At 45.9% G+C, this 23,604-nt stretch overlaps 1 protein-coding gene across 1 annotated transcript; it reads left to right on the top strand.

Moving 5' to 3' along the window:
- Positions 1-8,355: 8,355 nt before the first annotated feature.
- Positions 8,356-10,960, top strand: irf2bp2a (interferon regulatory factor 2 binding protein 2a). Its single transcript, XM_062519125.1, has 2 exons — positions 8,356-9,444; positions 9,836-10,960. Exons 1-2 carry the CDS (start codon positions 8,622-8,624, stop codon positions 10,549-10,551), a joined length of 1,539 nt encoding a protein of 512 aa, XP_062375109.1. The 5' UTR covers positions 8,356-8,621; the 3' UTR covers positions 10,552-10,960.
- Positions 10,961-23,604: the final 12,644 nt, after the last annotated feature.

Genomic DNA, 23,604 nt, shown 5'->3' with positions numbered 1-23,604 from the left:
CCTCCCCTCTGCTCCAAGCTCCTCCTGATGTGCCCAGAGCAAGGTCAATCTATCCATCTCTGTCACCAACGACAGCTAATGTCCTTGTTACAGACGGAGAAGATAGGGGGCATGAGAGGGAGACGATGCCCTGTGCGGGTTTTTATTAAATGCAAATACTTACCTTATTAAATCCGACTGTGTACCAGGGAGAGGTCTCCCGCTCGCTTGGCCGCGGGTCAAATCCGAGTATTACTAAGCAGCGCTCTGCGAGGCAAGTTTCAGGACAGGCGGGCACCAAGGCCTCCGCCAGCGCAGCTCAATTCACTTCACCTCAGCTCACCATCATTGAAGACGAGCGGAAAAATCTGGAACGTGTCACGGTGCTGAGAGAGAGTTCATTTCTCCCTTCCAGTCACTCCACTGTCTCACCTGTCAGGTCCAATCCATGTAGTTAACACTGTCCCGACCCACCAACCTGACAAGGATTATAAGGACCATTTGAAAGGGAGCCTCATAGATGTGAAGCACTGTCATGGGTGTGTGTTCATCTAAGGCCACCTGCAGGAAATCTTATACGCACATCTATTCCCCCACATGTTATGGTACGCACAGTGTGTAGGGCCATATACCTGCCTGCAGCCACTGCTTTACTGCCCTGATACTCTTTTAAGCAGTATTTGCATAGATGTTGTTGCGTTAAGAATCTGTGTGGCAATTTCACAAGGTCAGCATGTCTCAATTTAAATAGATCTTCAGATGGTGTTGTGTTTGTGCTGTACCTTTGGCAAACAAAGCGAGGTGTTCCTATTATGAACTTGAAGACTTGCAGCCATAAAGTCATTGTAAATTCAAATGAAAGATTAACATTTATTGACGCATGACAATAGAGACATTTGATGACGTTGTTTATGGTGTCCAAATGTTCTTGCTTCGATGGTAAACACAATGTTGTGCTTCCTGTTTCCTGGTTCTTGTCTGGAAAAGCTTTCTTCTGGCTAATGATTGGTTTCTGGTCATACATTAGCTAGTGCTATGTATAACATATGTTCTGAGACTTATAGGCCCCTCTGGGATGTGTGATGGGATTTTGACAGAAACAACACACAAATATATTCAAGTCATGTGTAACAAAAATATGTTTTTCTTGCCTGGTGAAATATATTTCACACCCCTTCAAAGATACAGTCTTCCCTATTTCTTTTGATTATTTTTCTTGTTTGGTGCATGCCAGAAATTATGAGTTTGACTGTCTTCCTTGCAAACTCAAAATTATGGGGATGAAAGGAATTTGCTTGAAAAATCCGATAAATAAATATCATCCTAGGCATGACATTGACAGCGAGGCAGAGTGCATCCGCAGAGAACAGGGATTACATTCGGGGTGCCCTCGAGTGTGAAGCGAGCACCATATGACTCCCTTTCAAGTTCTTCCTCTCGCAAACTAATTCCATTGCCACCGCTGGAGAAAAAAAAATCCCATCTCCCAAATCTGAGCTTTGAAGTTGGAGACTGCGAGTGTGTGTGTGTGTGTGTGTGACGCAGACGGATGAGAATGATAGCCATATCCTTCGCCATGGGGACAGCCCCAGAATGCATCTCTCCTCTCCTTCCCTCTCTTTCTCTTTCCCAGCTCAGTGTCGGATGTTGCAATCCTGCTGATTTAACCTGAGTGCATCGGAGACAGAGAAGCAAGTTCAAGTTCATTTATTAAGAGATAACAAACTGATAGTACACATCAAACGGGTATATCATTGCCTCATGACCACTCCTATCCCATTGAAACTGCACTTTCAGACAGACAGATTTATACGACAGCCCATTAAGCATTCAACTAGCGACGCACGGCTATGATGAAACCCTAAGTCCCAGCAGCAGGGAATGGGAAATGTGTTTGTTGGACGTTGGCGTGAGGGGTTGTCTGTTTCCATAGATCTCCATTTAATCGCGCCCCAGTCTGAAGGTTATCTGATACACCAGACAGGAGACATGGCCACAGATCTCGGGGACTCGTCCAGGTTCCGTTGTCATCATCGGCAAACGGAACACAACACAATCCTCAGCGACAGCAGCATTCGGAACTCATGAGTCAATTTTCTGCCTGTCTCAGATACAGCGTGGCCTCTCGTGTCTTTGCCGTTCCTCTGTCCAGAAATCTATTTCTATAATCCTTTTCATTCAGAACCAGAGATTACTATCAGCAGGTTGTCCCAATCAATTTAAGTCTCTCTGTTCCTGACTTTCCCCCTTCTTGTAACCATGGTCTGCAGCTTCTCAAAGTATTTGTTTATACTGTAGGCAACAAACAGGTTTACAGATAATAAACAGAACAGATAGTCTGTTCTTTAAGGCCAAAAGAGTAGCACCAACATCTACTTTGTGAGGCCTCTCTGTTGTCCCTGGCTTTCTTACTTACTGTAAATAAAGGCTTAAATAAGTATATTCAGTAGTTCAGCTACTTTCTTGAATCTCCCCTTGGGGATCAATAAAGTATCTATCTATCTATCTACCTACCTACTCACACACTTTCAATGTGTAGCCCACAACGGCCAACTCAGAGCAATAAATTGCAGGAATTTATGGTACAAAATGTCCCCTCAGGCCTGCAATAAACGGTGGTGTCTGCTGTGAAGTGTCTGGACTGAGGACACACATTCACCACTCCAACTAGAAACGAAAGTGCCACCCACACCTCATTTGCATCTCAGAGTGTGTATGTCATCTTCTCACACCTGCCCTGTGCGGTGCGGTGCAGCGCGAGAGCTCAGCGCGGATATATTTAACCTCCCCAGTCTGTGGTGGTTGCAGGAAATGATTCTCAACACCACCCCAGACGCTTAATATGGCGTTCACTTATGTAGGCCGGCGTATTTACTTTGTTTGTGTGTGTGCAGCAGACATTTAAAATAATGTGTGTGGGGTGGGGTGGGGGTGGGGGGAGTCATCTGAAGGTTTTATTTCTTTTTTTAAAACTGAAAGCATTAAATGAATTCCAGGCATGCTCTCTAGTAGGAGATGATGGGGAGCGTTTCTATTTTTAGCTTTTCATAAGCCAGGCTGATAAAAGTCATCTAAAAATAATTCAAATGTACAAGTACATGACAAACATTCATCAAAGTGTCCCTCAAGCACTATGGGAACAAACTCATAGATGTGTCAATCTACAAATTGCTTGACTAACTGCCAACTGTAATTTACTGTCAACAACTGTGGTGATGTGATGAAGCTTGTATATGTTTCTATGAGGACTAATACAGATGTGGATATGTTTTTAATTATAACTGCATAAAAACTGTTCCTTGGTAGTACTATATTATGGAATGTCATGACAAGACATTAGTGTCAAAGTTCCAGATTCACTAGTCAGAGAGGGGTGAAGCAATTAGTAATCAAGGATCTTTGGTGTAGTTATTAATGGAATGGTTATGAATTATGGGAGTTCCATTTTAGTAGCCTCATTTAAGTCATCTTTCACATTTACCATATAAGTCATCTACCACATACATTATATCACCTCGAGAAACAGAATTTGATAATCTGACAAACAGATAAAGAAAAAAGGGCCATACGGATGACCGTATTCAGTTATGAAATTGTCCTTAAAGCCGCATACAAACATTTTATGTAAGTGTGACAAATAAAGTGAAACCAGTGATATTCAGTGATGTTCAGAATGAGATCTATTTTTACGTTTAACTCTGCTACTGTTGTGGGCGTCATTAACAGCCCTACTGTTCATATTTTTACAAACTGAGTTCAGACAGGACTTTCCTGTAGAATACGTCAGTCACACCGCTTCACCACACATATTCTAATACGCTTGTGAATGGTAACTTCCTGCCTGCCTTGCATACTGTATTTTGAGATGACTGTTAGGGTTTTTTGACAGGAAACCACATCACTTCGTGTTTTTCAACGTTCCTCCCAGCACTACAAAGCAGGCCGAGCCTGACAGTATAGCGTGCCACACAATCCCCTCAAACACTCCCTTTGTCGAGCTGTTGGTCAGAGTGACAGTCAAACAATTATCTAGAATATGTGTTTTTCTTCATCTTCCAGGAACACTTCCTCCTCAAATATCGTTATTTTAGGAGAGGGTAGTGCTTTCCTATCTTTTTCTCTCTTTTTTTTTTTTTTTAAAGCTCAAGATTGCTTCCCATTCTAGCAGGCATAATTAAGGGGCTGGTTCACCATCTTAGCTTTTCATTTTTTATATATTTAGTTGCACATGTGGCACATCTGGACTCGTGCCTGACTCGTTACTTACTTTTTTGTGCTGTTCCACTCACTGTAGCCATGGCAACTAGCTGCATGTTTGGCAGTGGGCCTTTGATGGCAAGGCAGAGAGGGGAAGGGAGGGCGCGAAGGCAAGGAGCAGAAAGAGAGAGAGAGAGAGAGAGAGAGAGACAGGGCGGGCGGGGGGAAGAGCGAGCTCTCAGGAGTTGGCCTACATCCAGTGTAATCATGCTGTGGCTCTGAAATGAGGCCTTTGGCAGCACACCAGGTTTCTGAGAACAAAGATGTGAGCCTCTAATGTTGGCGGCGGGGCCTGCTTGGCATCTTTTACCGTTTCCCAGCAGCCCCTAGCGCGGCTGGTTGCCAGCCCCCGCCCTCCCCCCCTCCTCTCCCCTCCCCTCCTCTCCCCACCCCCCCTGCTGGGACAGCAAAGGGGATCTGAATAGAGAGAGGCTTGTTTTTCTCTGGGCTCCTCTCCTCTCCTCGCCTCTCCTCAGCTCAGCTCTGCTCCAATGACATCACCTCTGTGGCCTCCGGCCCCCAGATTCCAGCCGCCCAGCACAGATTTCTGCTCCCTCTCGCAAACCCTCCATTTTACCTGAACTCCACCATTTTATAATTATGTCATAGACACTGTGGAGAATGTTTTTGATGTTGTGCAAAGCATTTTCTCAAATCGGACCTAAGCCATATTTCAGAACAGGAACCTATATAGTATCCTAGCTCTAAAATTATCTGTTGAATTTATGTAAGGCATAAATGCTTTTACATATATAAATGGAAAATGGCATCTTGCTACACACAAAAAAATAATGTTCATTTAATAATTTCATTTGAGGCTAATGCAATAATTTCATTGAAAATACTGTCTCACAATGCACAGTTGACTTTGGAATGCATTAATAGTCTATAAAGCTGCTGCATATAGGCCTATGGTATTATACAACACAAATTGAATATATCTATAAGTGATTCAACGTTTCTCTATCAAGACTAGTTATGCAAGAAAAGAAACCTTGCAACACTATAAACAGGATGTTACTTGTCACTTGGGGTATCCTGGTAAGCGCACAGTTACCATGGTTACCTTTCCTGTGAATATTACAGCCAATCAAGAAGAGGAAAAGCGATATTACAGACGGTCTGTGCCGCTGGCGCTTCACGGGAAGAACACAATGTCACAGAGTTCAGTTTGCCATCAGACTGACGTATAAATAGTAATAACTCTGCAATCCACAGTGAAAAACACACAGAGAGATAACTTGAAAACTATGCTTTAATCTCAGTTCGCTGCATTTTTGTTTTATTCAAAGGGGCATGCATTATTGCCGTTTACATCTGGTAGGCCTATGTACAAAGGTAGACTATCAAAATGCAAACAGTGACAGAGACTGTGTCCAATTAAAATATTCCATGCATATGATAAATACTACGATCATATAAAATATTTAGAAATAAAAAACTCTGCAAAGCTGTGCACAAAAATACCATTACACATCATGCATATCTGCAAGTAGTGTTATATAACTGCAGAAACTTGTACTCCCCCGAGAGCAAGAGACAGCACAAACAAAAGATAAGGTCTGGAGCACTGCGCTGCATATGCACAAAAAAACTTCAGAGGGAATGTGTGATGAAGGGCGTCTATGAATAAAACATGGCGCGCCGCGATCTAAAATTTAGCACGCTTAGAAGGCAGTCCTACAAAAATGTCAGTTTATCAAGTGGCAGGGGCCCGCGCGCTCCACATCCCTTTCCTACTGTTGCCTCATCCATCGTCCTCCTGCCTGTCGGAGTAGTTGAACAGCTTTTGTTGGACGTTCCACGAGGGAACACTGGCTTTTGTTAACTTGTTTACTCGCTCGCTGACCAACCTTGAGGTTTACTTGTGAATTTATAGGTTGAGCGAGTAGGCCTGTCTTCCTGTGTCCAAGACGTTATATAGGCCTAGCGCATTTTCTCGGTAAAGTTAAACACTGACAGCTGTGTTAACATGTTTGGTCATTTCATGCGGCATACCATATTTTGTTTGTCAGCCTCGTTGCATACTCTTCTTCAGCTGGCATTTCTACTTTATCACTGTACGACTATGGCCAATAGACTAGCCTCACGTTAATGGTTAGAAATAGAGGGGGATATCCCCATATGGCAACTTAATTGGTTTTACGCACTGGAACCCCCCGTGCTCACCTTTCGTGATAATCCAGTGTCCGGCGTAGGCTTCATCAGAACCTGAACTACGCAGTTGTAGGTATGCAAATATGGGCCTTGAACAAATAATGCAAATACATTTTCGAAATTAAGAACCTTGCAGCCTACATTTAATTTCTTGACTGGAAAAGGGCACGTCACAGATACACAACAGTCACAAAATGGCATACTCTATGCCACTGCAAAGTAGCCTGTACTCTCGTGTCTTTAAAGTTATTGTTACTGATTACATAAATGAATTGGCCTGGCTTGGTCTATGCTTTAGAATGCTGACTTCGGCTTTAGTGCAAAATTGGGCTACACCTAACCAAACAGTGGATTCTAGCTATTCTCTCTGATCATGTCGCAGCAAAAAATCGTTGGACTCGAGAGCCAGTTTCAGTGCGTTCAAAAATAAACTGGCATTAACCTGTAACACTTCTCAAGGAAGAGACTGTTTTCGCGTGCTGCAAATGCGCATGATCATTGTCTTTGGCTGTGCGCCAAAGGCTTTGTTATTCGTTGGGCAGGCGAGGTAGAGTTGCGGGTACGTGACTAAACATCTTGCTTCCTCTTTCGAACGTCACACTGCTTGTACAAACACATACTGCCTTAAAAATCAGGCGTTCAGTCTAATGTTCTCACCCTAAGGCAAGTCAGTGCTCATTTGAATATTACCCAGTGTGAGAGGGTGCTGTGGGAAACTAGGCCTATTTGTATGACTTATCCCCAAAGATCATCAATGTTATGTGTAAGAAAAAAAAAGAATGAGTGAGTTGCACGAATAACGTTATTTTAGGCCAAGAGAAGTGAGCTTGACACCAGGATCATTTCTTAACATGTAACATTCCTGTCAAAATGCGTTGCCTTATTGCCTCATACTGAAATATCACAGTCTGTCGACCTTTTCCATAGCCTATTGTGGCCTTATTCAGTTCAGTGTTTCTTCAGAGTGAATGCTTTTTATTATAATTATTAGCCCATATTCTCGAATTCTAATTTATTTGATAGTCTACACAAACAAGACTAAAATAAGCTCTAAAAACGAAACAAGTTACCAAAAGTAATGAATGGCCTATATGTGAAAGAATTATGCGTATATGAGCAATCCAAAAAATCAGTCAACCAACATTCCTCATGTATGCATGTTGTAACAATTTAGGGGCCGTGGCTGGAACCATAGACTTTCACAACAGAGCACAGCGCAGTTGCCTGTCTGACGCGGCACTACCGTACTGACTGGAATGTGGATATGCTACACTAGGTTCAAAGTGCCAATTACTTACAGTCGAATACTTTGTGAGCATGCGTCGAGAAGTCGAGAACAGGAGGGTGTTGGTGACGCCACAGGGAGTATTAACTCTTTGATGTCTGAATCTTGGGATTTAAAAAATAGGAAGTTCGTCGTTTAATTGATTGTAAACAACAATCCAGTATCCATGAAAAATAAGCCAGTAGCTCATATCTTGTCTGTATACGACGAAAAGAAATGGGGAATAGGTTGGCTACTAGGCTACACGACTGGTTACTTTGCCCATAAACGTAGGCAAAATCGCCACTACGACGAAAGCTGGTGCAGATCCAAAAAAACTCAAAATACTTTGCACGTTTAATCTCCATTATAACAATTTTAAATCAAGTGAACAAAGAAAGGGTCTCACCGTGTCCATTCCCTGAGGGAGTAGCCAAATAAAATATTCGAGATTAAATTCAGTCAAAGTTAAATTCTTACATTAAAACCTAACGGATACAAGCAAAATGCATCAACAAGCGTAACGTTAAAGAAAGTTGCCGCATCCAGTCCCCGCACAAGCTTTTTCTACATCGGTCGGAGGTAGCTAGTCGTTGTTCTGGCAGCGGTTCAAATGATTAAATGAAAAAGGGGGCAGAGGCAGACTGACAGAGCATGCGCTAACAGGGGGCTGTCGAAGAATCAAGTAAATAGAATTGGAGCTGGAACCACAAGTTAGTGTTCGGTGATGACGTCACTGCTCCACATTGAGCTAGCCGAGTAGTAGTGGGTGAGAGATAGATAGAGGCGCGCCGTAGTAAAGTACACACTGCCATGAAGTTCTGGTTGTGACTTAATTGTTGTTTCTGTTCTCTGCACAGGACGGCTCTGTTGAAACGGAACGTGTAGTATTTAGTTTCTCAGGAACGGAGGTAGATTCACGGACGTTTGGGAAGAAAACATTTTCCTCAGTTTTTCGAGAGAGATGTCGTCTGCGGCGGTTGCTGCTTCTAGAAGGCAGTCATGTTATTTATGTGACTTGCCGCGCATGCCGTGGGCTATGATATGGGATTTTACCGAACCCGTCTGCAGGGGATGTGTCAACTATGAAGGAGCAGATCGAATCGAGTTTGTGATTGAGACCGCCCGGCAACTTAAGAGGGCCCATGGCTTTCAGGAGGGTCGGTCTCCGGGTCCGGGAAAGCAACAGCTCTCGGGCAAGGAAATTCAGTCACTCAACCATTCGTCAGGAGATCCCGGCTCACGACCCCCACAGCCACTGGATCGCTACCCTCTCTCTGACCGTCCGCCCAGGCTGGGACCTGAGTATCAGTCCGGGAGACAAGCAAACGGCATTCCTGTCCCAAATGGATTCCCTAAACCGGACGATCCACCGGAGCTGAACCGACAGAGTCCTAACCCTCGTAGAACTAACCCTGTCCCTCCGAATCTAGTGCCTTTAGTGAATGGGAGTATGAACCCAGTGCACGCCATCAATGGCAGACCGGGACAGATGGGACATCCCTCCGCGTTAGTGGCCAACGCCAGCGAGCTCAGCAGCAAACGACCAGCCTCTGTGTCTAGCACGGAGCACGAGAGGGAAGTGAAAGACAAGCACAGACCGGACAGCATGACGCCGGACATCAGCGAGAGCCACAAGAACCGCGCCGATGACTGGATCAAGGGCAAGACAGTGAGGGATATTATGGGTCTTCACCCTTTCGACAACAGGTTCAAGAAAGACCACCCGGTGTTGCAACAAAGGGCGATGGCGGGTTACGATACCGGAGCATCAGCCTCCAAATCAGGTAGGCTACAGAAATACTTATAGTAACTAAAACATTTGATTGCATAAGAAGACGAAACTGTCTGATGTTGGCAGCACTAACTTTGCATTCAGGTTCTCATTTGAATGAGCCCAGACCATCATGAGTCAGCCGCCCGGCTTCAAAAGCGCCAGCAGATATTTCCGCTGATCAAAGCCAACTCTAGCCTAGGCTACTTTTGCATGTGGCGCATTTTCTTGTGAATGCGTAGATTGTGTAACTGACCGACATGACATCAAGGGTTGCATTTGCAATTTGGTGTGACTTGATTTGCACACTGTATTTTTGAAGTAGCCGAGGCTAGTGTTGTTGTTATTGCTTGTAAGTATGCGCATCTGTCATAAGGCACGCATTAACCCTCTATATCCTCCAGACAGGGGGAAACATCCCAGGAACATGAAGAGGAAGGCTTCACCTGAACCCGAGGACGGCACAGCCGTCAAGATGAACGGAGACGGCCCGCAATGGCTACCGTCCCCCGCGGATGGTCTGAAGATGCCCCCCGTCCCTCCGCCAAGCTTCGCCTCACAGCAGTCCACGATATCGCCACACTCCCGCACCACCCCGCCCGAGGCAGCGCAGAACGGCCAGTCTCCGATGGCTGCGCTCATTCTGGCGGCGGACAACGCAGGGGGCAACAGCTCGCCGAAGGATGCCAATCAAGTTCACTCCACCACCCGCAGGAACAGCAGCAGCCCGCTGTCACCGTCGTCCGTGAACCAACGGAGAGTCGCCCAGAGGGACGGTTCAGGTGCGGGAACACCTCATGTGCCCGGTATAGACCAGGTGCATCCTCAAAGCATTCCGGACTCCTCCGTTCCCAGCAGCATACCCCTCTGCTGCACGTTGTGTCACGAGCGACTGGAGGACACGCACTTCGTCCAATGCCCGTCGGTGCCCTCACACAAGTTCTGTTTCCCGTGTTCCCGGGAAAGCATCAAACAGCAAGGAGCCACGGGCGAAGTTTACTGCCCAAGCGGGGAGAAATGTCCGCTGGTGGGCTCGAACGTACCGTGGGCTTTCATGCAAGGTGAAATAGCCACCATCCTTGCAGGAGATGTGAAAGTAAAAAAGGAAAGGGACCCCTGATTTTACATATGATCTTTTTTTGAAATACGAAAAAGTATGAACCTATATAAATATATAAATATGAATATCCCATGCATACCATCCAAACTGAAACTAACGGACTTGTACATATTGGACACAAGGGAAGTGTATACTTCGTAAACATGGCTGTATAATTTTTTGATTTTTTGAATACATTGTGTTTCTATATTTTTGAAGATAAAGGTATGTACTCATTATAATGGACTACGTTCCTCTGTCGATGTTTAACAATTTCTTGATGTACTTTTAGGTCTGGTGGCAGTCCCTGTTAAACGTAGAATGTGACTAATGCAACTCTACGAGCACTTGGCGAAACTGAAATGCTTCTAGCTGTACGTGTATGCACTTGTTTAAAAATTGCCAAATACAATTTCTGATCTTGTATTAATTTGCTGTCTGTGCTTGCTTTTTTGTCGAGGGTCAGTAGCCTGACGTTGTTCAAGTCGACCTGCAGACCAGAATGACAGACGTGGAACTGTAAAACCTGACGCACGTAATACCCACTCAGCAGGGAGCCCATTCAAAGCGAGATTTTTGAGCTGGGGAGTAGAGTACAGTCGTTGAGTTATAATATTCAGGACTATGCTTCGTGTATTCCATGTATGTGAGGTGGATTACACTGCGTTGCTCAGTCTGAAAATCTCAACAACTAGGCTATAAGCTGACCCGTACCAACAAAACAGGTTACAAGATGTGCACAAAAAGACGCGTTATAAGTTTACGTTGCATCAAACGATTTCTGTTTATGAAAGTGACTGCTGTTCGATGCACTGTAGTAGAGCTCTAAGCTACTACAGGCTGCAAGTTGTGGAAGTTGTCGAGTCAGACATGGGTGGAGTTGCATGGAATGAAATTTAAGCCCATTGCACTCAGTCGTACGCTGATTTTAAAAGGTTTGAGGAGTGGTTGGAAAGCTTAGGTTAAGTGGAACTCACTTTGCTCTTTTGTGTCAGCCAGTTTCCTGGACAGAGAGTAGACGTATACAGTTTGAATGTAAAGTCTGGATATAAGATACCAGTTGATCTTTATACTAAATGCTTTATTGAAGTTGTGGGCTGGCTCTTTAATTGAATGTCAACGCTCACTCATTTTCGCCAGTGGTGGCAAGCTTATAGGCTCTTTCTGAACGACCGTGTTTCATGTGTAGTGCGCTGCATAATGACGGAATACTCGCTGCCATATTCACATGTTCGACAACTCAAAACATTCTCAATGTAGCTGTGCAGCGTGCTGAATTCCCCAGGCGCCCTCACTCTGGCTTTGTTGTTAGGGAACGCCCCCGTTCTTGACAAAGTGGGGTTGCGTAGCGCCTTGTTGCTGCAGGAGCAAGGTTAAATTATTCACTGACATTGGGAGTCGCCTAAGTTACTGTTGTCAAGGCCATGCAGACCATCAAGGTCAGTCTAAACTTTGAATAGCTCAGGGCTTTGGATCCATTTACTTTTCCGTCATCTCAGCCACAACTGGGACATTTAGGAATGAGAATTGCAGCTCAGCTTATGTGTTCATAATATGTAGTTTCTTTTTTTTTTCTTCTAAAGAAACATTTCAGACCTGGCCACAGGCATTAGTCAGTGACTTTCAAATCCCATTACTCACAAGGGCCTGATTGACTGCATAATAATATAGGGTTAGAATCAGCATGCATGGGCATGTTACCTCATAATTAAAGACTGGGCTATTCCAGGGAGACCCTCATTCTTGTTCTACTGGTATTGCCCCAGTCTTTGTGGTGCGCTGTGGTATGCAGACTAGGTGAAATGTGACAGGTGATGTCTGTCACACACACACACACACACACACACACACACACACACAGAGACTCACTCAACGCACTCTATGACGTAAGAGGCCTCTTATAGTAGCCAGACTATGCAGGACGACAAGCTACTTTCTACCCATTCTGATGCCATCCCAGTAGAGATTACAGGGACATGCGTGTCTTCGTATCTTGACATTCATCTCCCTCCTGCCACGACTGTCTCTTCTCAAGCTGGCCTATATTGGCACCACGAGGCTACACTAAGCTGTGGTCTCAACGTGCTTTCAGTGCTGCCGAGTGTTCCGCAGCAGAGTGAATGGTGGTGAAATGAAGAACACGGACAGTTCCATCATGCTGAATCATCATATTTCAGCATTCGGGTTGACACCAGACCATGGCTGCCAGTTTTATAAAGTAGAGTGATATTATCTACAGTAAAACCGTAACACATGAGAAACATCACTCATGCACTGATTATTATATGATATTACTGTATCATGTAATCAGCACCAAAAAAGGTCAGTTGTGTGCGGTTGGCTTTTAACGGCGACGTGTGCTTGCTGGGAGCCAAACAGTGGTTATGCATTTTGGAAACTTGGGTCTGTCATAACAAGATGCTGTGCTGTTGCCTGGTTACCTGTGTGCGCAGTAAACAGAGGGAGGGGATGTGGACACGTCGCGTCGCGCCGCTCTGCGCGCGGGCGAGCATCAATCCTCCTGGCCTCTCGCTCCGTCTCTCGCGCCGTGCAGCTGCAGCGTTGCTGCGGGATATAAGAGGCTGGGGCCCACGGGGGGGATGCAGGATGAACAAACAGAAACTGCAAAACACACACACACACACACACTCCCTTACAACACATTCACACTCGTACAACACACACACAAACCCATAATGAGGCATCGCCACCACACAAGATCAGGACATTAGAGGCTTGTAAAGCCATTTGAAACGACAGCTTTCAAAATATGGAATTCCTGTGAGACTCATGCTCATTATATTAAATATCTCAATCTTTTGCTAGACTATTTCCAGTGCACGTATATAGAAGGATACACGTGTCAGGCAAACACAATCGTTGGCTGTAGAGGAAATTAGATTAGTCAAGATCTCTAAACAGGGCATGTCACTCACTCTGTTTACCCCAGGCACTGATATGCTGCTTAGCTCATTGTTAATAAGTGACATATTTGTGTTGGCACAGCCTGTAAAGCATGTGGGTATCTGTTATTAAGGTGAAACAGGCCTTTGTACCTGATCAGGTTTCTCTTATCAGCTGAAAGGGGTGTCTCCAGTCTGGTGCGTTACTGTTTCCTCATGCCACGGGATTTTTTTTCTTTTTTTTCTTTTTAGATAATTATTTCACTCTCGTTTTCAGAAAAAAAAGTATGGCAGACATTGAATGGTTAGTTCTAATAAAGAACTGCCTCTTATTTTGGTGAAGTCATGCCAACAATCAAGGGTTGGCATGGCCTTTGCCAGTGAATATTTATCTCTGAAAGCATATCTGTGTCTACTTGATGCCTGCGTATAATTACAAAAGAAATGGACGTCGCATATTTCTCCACAGGGCAAGGAGCTCTCTCGATGATGCAATAGGTCATTATTTTAAATACCAGGGCATTCACTATGTTTGCATGCTTGTGCAACCTCATCTTTGACTTGTGAACCTTCTTGGTAACTGTTTATCAGAATGACCCTGCTTCCATGACCCACTCTTACAACAGATGAAGCAATCTTCTCGTCTGAGATTATTTTGACTTGGCAAGGCTAAAGTACAACTTTAATTGGTGGCTAGTAGCAATGTCTGTGCCTGAGCGGTATTTTCCCCTTTGGTCTGGTGAATCGTTCAACTTGGGATCTGCAGCTCTGCAGTTCATAGTCCGAAAATAGTGTTACAGCTCTAACTTTTATAGCCCATATTGAGAAATGACAGCTTTACTGTGTGAGCATAATATACTGTAGTAGATGTAATGTTTTCTGTTAGGCTGAACACGTGACTCATTCATCACCTTGTCCAATGTCCAAGAGACCTGTTCAAATCGCCTGCCTTCTCAACCTGATCATGCAGAGAATTTCATTCCATTTGGCTGATTGAGGGTTATTCATGTGGTTGAAGGTAACAGTTTCAGAGGGTTGCAATGAGACAGATAGGCAAAGAGCCAGAAAAACACTTTTCCCCCCCTCCCGTATACTGGTATTTAACCAGAGGACAGCAGAGACCTAGACAAGACTATAAACATTTTATGACCACAATGGTGGGAAGGAGTGCAATTTCCTAAAAGAATAAATATTTCTTATCTCCGTCGACAGTGCACAGCGAACACACCCACCCACACACACACACACACACACACACACACACACACACACACACACACACACACATAGTGTACATCCCGGGGAGGGCATCGTGGCGCAATATGTCTGTGAAAATGAAAGCTGGGATGGAGCATCCAGCCGCTTGCATTAAGCCATTATATCATTCCGTACTGTCATCTCCCCAAACACTCCTCCATGCATCCCTCGCCTCGGCAGCAATTACGCCCAACCAGACATTTCAGCTTTCAACTTCCAGCTGTCACCGAGAGGTTGTGTTTTAGTGAAAGGACAGAAATGCTTTGTGTTTGCAGCCACCCCCCCCCCTCTCTCCTTTTCCCCCCCAAATGGCCTCATGTTTTATTTTTCTGAGAAAGCTTTGTTGTTCCGTTAAAAAATCTCTTTCTTCTATTCTTTTTTTGGGGGGGGTCCTTTTTTCGTCTTCTGCCCTGAACTGGTATGCAGATGTTGCTCAGAAGATTTTCCCTCCCTAAATATCCTATGCTCCTCAGACAGGGCCGTTTATTATTGCGGTCGTGCTCTCTCTCCCCCCCAATCCAGCATGCAGTCCACACAAAGCGACAGCTGCCCTGATCAGGCGACGAGTTCTCCGCTTGTTTTGATGTGCAGCGTGAGTGCTGCAAACGGCTCAATTATTTTTTAAATGTTCAATGTGTTTGCACTTTGATAAACAGGAAACACAATAGTCTCTACATACAGAGGGAAATTCCCCACAGTCATGTAAAAGAGACATCACACAGCACAAACGCAGACATTTCGCTCCACTGCTATCTGGGAGGCTGATATCATTACTGCTGGGTGATTGGTGGACGAGGTCAGACCCAGTGACTGCCTAGCATTGTGTGTGTTTGTGTGTGTGTGTGTGTGTGTGTGTGTGTGTGTGTGTGTGTGTGCGTGTGTGTGTGTGTGTGTGTGTGTGTGTGCGTGTGTGCGTGCATGCGTGTGTGCGTTTGTGTGTGTCCATGTGTGTTTGTTTGTGAGTGTGTGTGTGTGTGTGTGTGTGTCAGGTGCACATATATCGTGTGTATCATAAGTATCCTTATCCATAACCTGTCACAGCCCACCGTTCCTTTAAAACCAGACAAGGAGGATTTGAGGGCCTGATTTATTTGGGATTTAAGCAGGCCACCTCCCGGAGCTTCTCCAGGGCACTCGCGTCTGTTTGACAGCGTGTTGCTCCGCACCCCGAGTGCTGGTCAACCGTCACCTAGGGAACAAGAGGGCCGCGCAGTGCAGGCAAAGCCCTGGATATAGCTTCCTCATTAATGAAGCTATGTTTAGTCCTATAAATCAAACGCACGCAGCAGCTCGAGGTGCTGTAATCCCCTGAAAGAAAGAGACAGAGAGCGGGGACATGCCAAAAGCAGAATCTGGTCCACATTCAGCAAGTCCCAGTATAGCTGTTGCGCTGTTTAATTTTAGGCCCTGCCAGGGAAAACAAGGTCACCGCAAAATCTGAATCGAGGACACGGTGGAATCTGTCTCTTTTTCATCAATCAAAGTTTCCCTTTGGAGTTTTGGCCCCAGTTCTGTGCGAGGCGCAGTAATGGCGGCTTTTTCCTCTCAGTGCGAGGGAAACCAGCAATTAGGTTGCATGGAGCTTGATCTGGGAGACATGCAAAATTTCCTCTTTGATTGCCGGGTTGCTGTAAGGGCTGAATTAAACCCTCATGGAATAGTTGGCCTGCTTTGCCATCTGGGGCAACTGGCTATTACAACTAGCCCGAAAAGCCTTAACAAACCGTAATTAACAAAGCAGCCCTCCCCTCTCCGGCATGGGCAAAATAATCCCGAGGATCTTTGATGGCAAATCTTCTCATGATAATCACACTTGTGAGTCGAAACTGAAGGATGAGACTGTGGAAACCTATATTTTGTTCCCAACCCAGCTGTAAGCAGCAAGTCCAGGTGTTAGCGCCAGTGGATGATATTGTTTCATGTCTTTCATTTATTCGCCACCGCCTATTCTCCACCTCTTCCTCCTTTCATCTTCAGACGCCCCCTCCTTTTCCTTTCCCTTTTCCTTTGTGTGACTATCATCTCGCTCTTTCTAGTTTTTCCCCATTAATCTATTACTGTCACAAGTTCATGGCTCTTCTCTCCTTCATCCATGGCTCATTCCTTTCCCTCCCTCCCTCTCTCTCTCTCTCTCTCTCTCTCTCTCTCTCTGTATTCCTTGTGTGTGAATCACTCCGCTTTTCCGTCTGACTTTCTTCCTTCCCCAGCAGTGCCACAGCTAAAGTATGAATCAGGCCTGTGAAATGGAAATCAGGTCCCTCTTCCCACCCACCCCTCTCTTTTTTTTCCAGACATCAAAACGTTTGTGTGCCTCCAATGTTTTCTTTCAGGACTTGGACTGCTGCCAAATCAGAGAACTGGAGCAGGCAACCAGAGAAAGAGAGAGAGAGAGAGAGAGAGAGGAGTAGAAGAAGATGAGTATGAAAACTGAGGAGACTCTTACAAAGTCTAGTCTAGCACAAGTGCCCTTTTATTTCATTCAGGCATTGTGCGGGACAGCCTGGGCCTGGATCAGCTGATAAGACCCCTGAAGTGCATTCATGCCAAACACAGCCAAGGACGTGAGAGGGAGAGCAGCCTTGACAAACAGGAAACTCAAAGGAAAGGAATCCAAAGTAGCCAATCTGTGAGGAGTGTCCAGCTGGGCACTAGGGATTACACGCTAAAGGTTGAGTTGTTGTTTTTGTGTGTCACTGAGGATGTGTGATCCTGTTATGACATGCTACTGTAGAGTCATGCGCGCAGAGACACTGTCCTAAAATGAACTGGGCACATACTATAGAAATGTGCATAATGCACAGGTTTCCTCAATGTATGGACACATCATAGTATGGGAAAAGATCTTCGGGATGGGACAGTCATTTGGCAGAATCATGGCAATATCATTGCTCCTGACAAAAGGTAATAACAGCGATTTGCTGTCTCAATTTTGTCCACTAATCCAGTCATTATCTTTATTAGTGATATTGAGTGCTATGGTCAGTTACCAGCACATTTCAGTTGTAGAAAGGCCTTCTCTCCCAGAGCCCTCTGCTATAGTTGGCAGTTGCTATAGTAGAGCCTGAGCATACTGAATATACGCTTTAATACGTTTATTTCTTACCACTGATATGCACCTTTAAGTCTATATGGGTGATCTTCTAGCAATTATCAGTAGAAAGACCTGGAGAAGACATCAGTATTTAACAGATACTTTCTGACAGACTTCTATTCAGTGGACATTTCATTTCAAATAAACGGCAGCAGGTCAATGAGATATTCTGCCCTGTGCAGAAGTCTACTCACTGGTTCAACTTCAGTGGCATTACCACTGAATTCCGTCTTACAGAGAGCGAGGGGATACATTTCACCCACCTGGGACTACACCCATTCTCTCTGGAATGATAGGTGGAAGGTTCAGGCTGGCTGCTGATTTCCTGGAAATAGTCTCAAGGAGGGAAGGAGTTGTTACAGTATACTAGTAATTCTGATAATTACAGGTGAATATATAAGACTGTATTCAGTATTTACTCCCTCACACTGGTGGCACCACTACTGCAAGAGGGCTGAGGAGAGTAAAATGATACCAGCTTTGACCTTTGGTCAGACAGACAACAACCCAGAATTAATTAGGTCTGTTCATCCACAAATTTGTTTTTGGGTTATTTTTCCCTGGAGCAAATAATATAAATCAATATGAATTGGTGCAGAACAATAATATTATATTAGTTATAAATGTTGGTGCATTTTCAAATGGAAATACAGCAATCCCAAAAGCACTGTGTGCATTCAGTGCACCACCCTATGCTCGTGTGTCACTGTATGTGTGTGTGTGTCTCTCTCTCTCTCTCTCTATCTGTGTGTGTGTGTGTGTGTGTGTGTGATGTCACCAAAGCCTCCCATGTCCAATCCCCCCGTTGTGATGTGCTGGGCAGATGTGTGGACGTGACTGGCCGGAGATACAGTATCTGTGTCCTTTATTTAGCAGCCCTCCAGGCCTTAGCCACCGCAGAAGGCCACCGCCCCAGCCAGCCAGCCAGCCAGCCAGAGCCCCCGCCAGCTCTCTCTCTCTCATGGGCAGCCAACAGAGCCACGAGGCCCCGGCCGCCTGTCACAAAACCACCCCCCTCCTCCCACCCCACCGCACTCTACAGCTACCACCCCTCCAGATTTAATGCGCTGTTCAAAATCCATGTTCTCCCTGTGTGTGTGTGTGTGTGTGTGTGTGTGTGTGTGTGCTATCTGGCTCAGATAAGAGGTGTTATAACTCCAGCCATGAGAGATGGAGTCGTGTTGGTGTGCAGTGCGCTGGAGCGTTTTACGGCGTGCAGTTCAAATCTGCCTGATCTATGGACTGGAGGTGGCATGTTCCCTCTGATCCTCCATGTGTCACCTTCTGTTGAACTGTTCAAGGCGTCATGTGAATGATGGTCATTTTCTACTTTTTTAAAAACAAAATATAAGGATGTAACATCATCACGCTTCAACGTCAACGACTTTCACATTTCAAATCTTACATTGAGTTTTCTTGTTGTTTAATAACATAACACAGCAAACGATTGAAATTGTACTAAAAGTCTAGCAGGGCTGTTCCCAGGTAGACAGGTAAGGGACTCCAGCTGCACTGGTAGTGTGGTAGAGATGAGAGGAAGTGGGGGAGTACACAGGACTCTGTCATTGACAGGTGGCTCTCCTCTCTTGATCTGGTAACCTCAAGTGCATTATGCAACCACGAGGGAGGTCTGGGTGAAGAGGCCTGTGGATGGCTAGCTTCGCAGAACAGCTGAGATCGACTCTGTGTGTGTGTGTGTGTGTGTGTGTGTGTGTGTGTGTGTGTGTGTGTGTGTGTGTGTGTCTGTGTGTGTGTGTGTGTCTGTGTGTGTCTGTGTTAGGGGTCAGACAGAGCAGATCACCTTTCACTAAAGAGGCACGGAGTGGACCTCTCGCAGAATGTGCTGCCATTCAGGCGCTTCTAAAAACAAGGCCACGGCGCTATTCTGACACTCCGGAGTCAACTCAATTAAAGCGAGGGCTTAGAGTGAGGACACGGCAGTCTTGTGCTGCCGGGGCTGCGCCGGGTCAGGGCATCTGCTATGTGGCCTCTCTGCAACACAAGCTACTGTAGATCCAGAACCATCCAATGTCACCCTGCCAAGCCACTGGGATACACAGAGATGGGGTGTGTGTGTGTGTGTGTGTGTGTGTGTGTGTGTGTGAATGTGTGTGTCTGCCACGGAGGGATTTCTGTGCGAGTTTGTGTTTGAGTAAGCTTGGCACTACACCAAGGATGCAGAGAGAGAGAGAGAGGCATGTAGAGAGAGAGAGAGAGAGGGGTGGGGGGTGAGGATAGGGAGAGGGATAGAGAGAGAGAGAGAGAGAGAGAGAGAGAAATGTCCTGTGCATTGGCATGGTGTCAACTTCAGTCTCTCGCAGCTGCTTGTGGAAAACTCTGCTCCCTGCCCTACTAAACCACCGGCCATGACAGGAATAACAAGAATGGCTGAGCTGCATGTCCACGTCCCCCCCCCCAATTCACCCTCTCTCTCTCCTCCTCTCTATCTTTCTCTCCTTCTCTCTCTTTCTATCTGTTTCACTCTCTCTCTCGCACTCATTCATTCTTATATATTTGTTTCCCCTCATGTAGCAGAGATATCAGACTGGGACAAGTGCACTAGACCTGCACATCAGTGTGTGTGTGTGTGTGGGGGGGGGGGGGGCATTGGTATTGGTGACTGAGAGGCAGGAGGGACAATGTGGGTTTGAGTCCCTGGTTTATCGGTCTGTGTCTGGGCCTCAGCGCTGGCAGTCTGGCCCTCAGGGCTCTGGAGCGGGCCTCTGTTTTAATAGAGTCAGTGAATGGGACTGCCCAGTAGTAAAACTCAGACACAGACAGTCAGAGCCTTTACTAGACTGTGCACCCGTGTGTATTTCTAACAAACTATTTAATGTATTTCTGTATCCAATGCACAGGCCATCTCTGCGTTCTCAATAGGCATTTTGATATACATGAGATGAATTTGATTTAGGCACAAAATCCCTTTATAATGATATCATACTGCTGTCAGCTGCCGATGTCATATCCTGTGGACCGGTCAGTGAAACATTACAGGAAGCAGGCATGGCACAGGAGAACGCTGTTTATGTCCACTCGAATAAGAGAGAGGGCTTTCTACAACATGAACTCCCTGAACCACGACATAAATAGAACTGTACAGAAATGTCTACCCATGTGTACTGACATACTTATGGAATCATAACAAACATTCTGGATTCCCCAGCACGCACAGCGACCCTCATTGTAGCATATGATTTTGCCCCAGCAAATGGGTAATGTCTCTGTCTCCTGTCTGCTCAGTCATTTCTACTGCTAGTTTGTTACATAATTTATAGATAGGAAAGTGTAATCACAATATAAACTTTATTTTGACATTGAAAAGATAGCATTGTCAAACCAAAGAGTGGCCTTGGGGCGCTCCTCTCTGTTTCCTCTCTGTCTTTCACTGTCTGTCATTCTCCTAATTTCTCTCTCTCCCTCCCTCCCTCCCTTCCTCCCTCCATCTCCTACCTCCATCTCTAGCGAGTGTGTACATCAACACATGCTCAGAGTTATTAATAGCCACGCCACTCGCCTCTGACACCTGACATTTCCATGCCCCTGTGAGCGGCATCGACACTTGGCACGCCGCTGACGTTCCACTCCTGGGTTTATCCGTCTGTTAATGGCAGCGCTGCCACTCTGTCCCTGTCCCTGCGCCACTTCAGCCGACACCCCCACCCCCCCGCTCCACCACCACCACCACCACCACCACCCCTCTCCATTTAGCAACTGCCACGTCAATCCGCCCCTGTGCATACGCTCAGGGCATGACACGGGGGGTGCACCCTCTCTCTCTCTCTGTCACTCCCTCGTTCTTTTCCTGTCCTCCAGAGGGACTAATAATAAACAAGTGCCCAAATGAGAGGGCGGGTGCCTCAGATGGCTGCATGCAGCTGGCCTCTAAAGGTCTGTGTGTGTATGTGTGTGCATGGAGCAGGAGAGGGGCAGTTAGTGGGGCATCAGCTCTTGGACTGGGGGGGGGGGGGGGGGGGGTATTTGGGGCAGGGCAGGTGTCTGTGGCCGGTTCCCTCCCACTGGAACACTGCTCTCTGTGTGTCTGCCCCGTTGCTATGGATATGGAGATGGAACTCTGGAACATGTGTGTGTCTGTGCCTGGTAACGTGGCATTGTCACTCACTTCTGCCCATAGCAACTGACCAATTCCTTATTGACTTGCTTGATCTCCCGTGACTTGCCGCTCCTGCTACGCTGGACTGGGGACACAAGATGTCATTTGGAAGCACTTTGCTAAATAAACATAAACATAAACATAAAGAGTACTTCCTTGAATTATACATTTTGAATTTTGAATTGGTATGTGTGCACAACAATCGATTAATTTTTCTTTTGGATTTTGAAAGTCCATAATGGATAGGCTATGTTACACAAAGCATGTTGAAATATATATTGAGCACAGCCCTGTGTGTATATGTGTGTGTGTGTGTGTGTGTGTGTGTGTGTGCTTGCGTGCGTGCGTGCGTGCGTGCGTGTGTGTGTGTGTGTGTATAAAGCGGTGGGTTGGAGGTTGGATTCTTTCTTGTTCTTTGTCCATTTCTTGGAAGCCCCTCATGAAAGTCCATCTGTGGCTCGGTGAGCGTACTGTACGTTGCCATTCTGAGCCTGGTTTTCTTGGCAGTCTAAGAAAAGCCACTGCATCCATTTGGCCACCACATCATGCCAGCATATCAGTGACAAGCTCTAGGTGGACCCTGGCTCGCTCCACTGCTCTCAATAGCGCTCGACTCAGAAGCGCTGCCAGAGTCGTCTCCAAAAGGATGAATTCTTGTCACATGTGGACTTTTTTGGGCGTACAGGCGTTTCCTAAAATAACCTCCTCGCTGCGGCCTTCTGCAGAGCCCCGCGTACGTCCAGCTAAGGTGTCAAGAGTCTGTCTCTGAATGAGAGAAATAATAACAGTTGTCTCCATGGCTCATATGGGATCAGGGTTCTCTGTGTGTGTGTGTATGTGTGTGTGCACGCTTGTGTGTGTGTGTGTGTGTGTGTGTGTGTGTGCGCGCTCGTGTGTGTGTGTGTGTGTGTGTGTGTAGTAGGTGCCATGGCTTTTGGCGCCAGTGTCTTTACCCCTGCTGGCTCCCAGCCTCTCTCTCTTTACACCTGGCATGTGATTGTGGGCCAATGCAATCTGCCATCACTAAAGTATCACCTGCCTCCTTTCTCCTGGCTTCACATGGGTGGCATTCACGCATTGTCCAACGCCCCTCTCCTGTGCCTACCAGTCAAGCCCAATTCAGTGCCGGCCTGCCTGTGTGCATTTGCATTTGGGTATTATCTTTCTCCATTCATCAGTTTCATTCTCTTAGTTTTAAATGGTGTTGTTTGACTTTGCCTATTGATACACTCTTCACAGAGTGGCCACAGAATGGCTGGCGCAATTTATTTAGGTGATTTAGCTGAACACCACTGAACGCCATTGGTGGTTGAACGCCATTAATTCAGTTATTACGATCACATTTGTGTCGATTTCACAGCGATAGCGAGAATCAGAGGCTGCTCAACCTCAAGGTTTCCAGTTGTCTTTCTGACCTTCTCGAGCCCAGCGTAGCTGTGACGCTCTTCAGCCTGTTCACCTTTGGCACAGAAACACACTCAAGGCCTCGTTAGACACTCTCATCGCTCCATTTTTGGCGTGCGCGATCCCCTCCACTCTTGGCCTGGGCGATGTTTGCACTGAAACCCAATGAGTCGAAGCTTACCAGAAACAACAGTTCAGACTCTCGAGATCTCCTTATTTCCCATACAACCTCTGTACAATAATGTTTATCTTGAAACTATAGGACGGGGCTAGCTATATGTTTTGCTTCATACGAGCCGTATTTA

This window comes from Sardina pilchardus, chromosome 18 (assembly GCF_963854185.1).
Source record: "Sardina pilchardus chromosome 18, fSarPil1.1, whole genome shotgun sequence".
Lineage (NCBI taxonomy): Eukaryota > Metazoa > Chordata > Actinopteri > Clupeiformes > Clupeidae > Sardina > Sardina pilchardus.
Note: the sequence above shows the minus strand (reverse complement) of the source record. Positions and strands in the feature narration are given on the sequence as shown.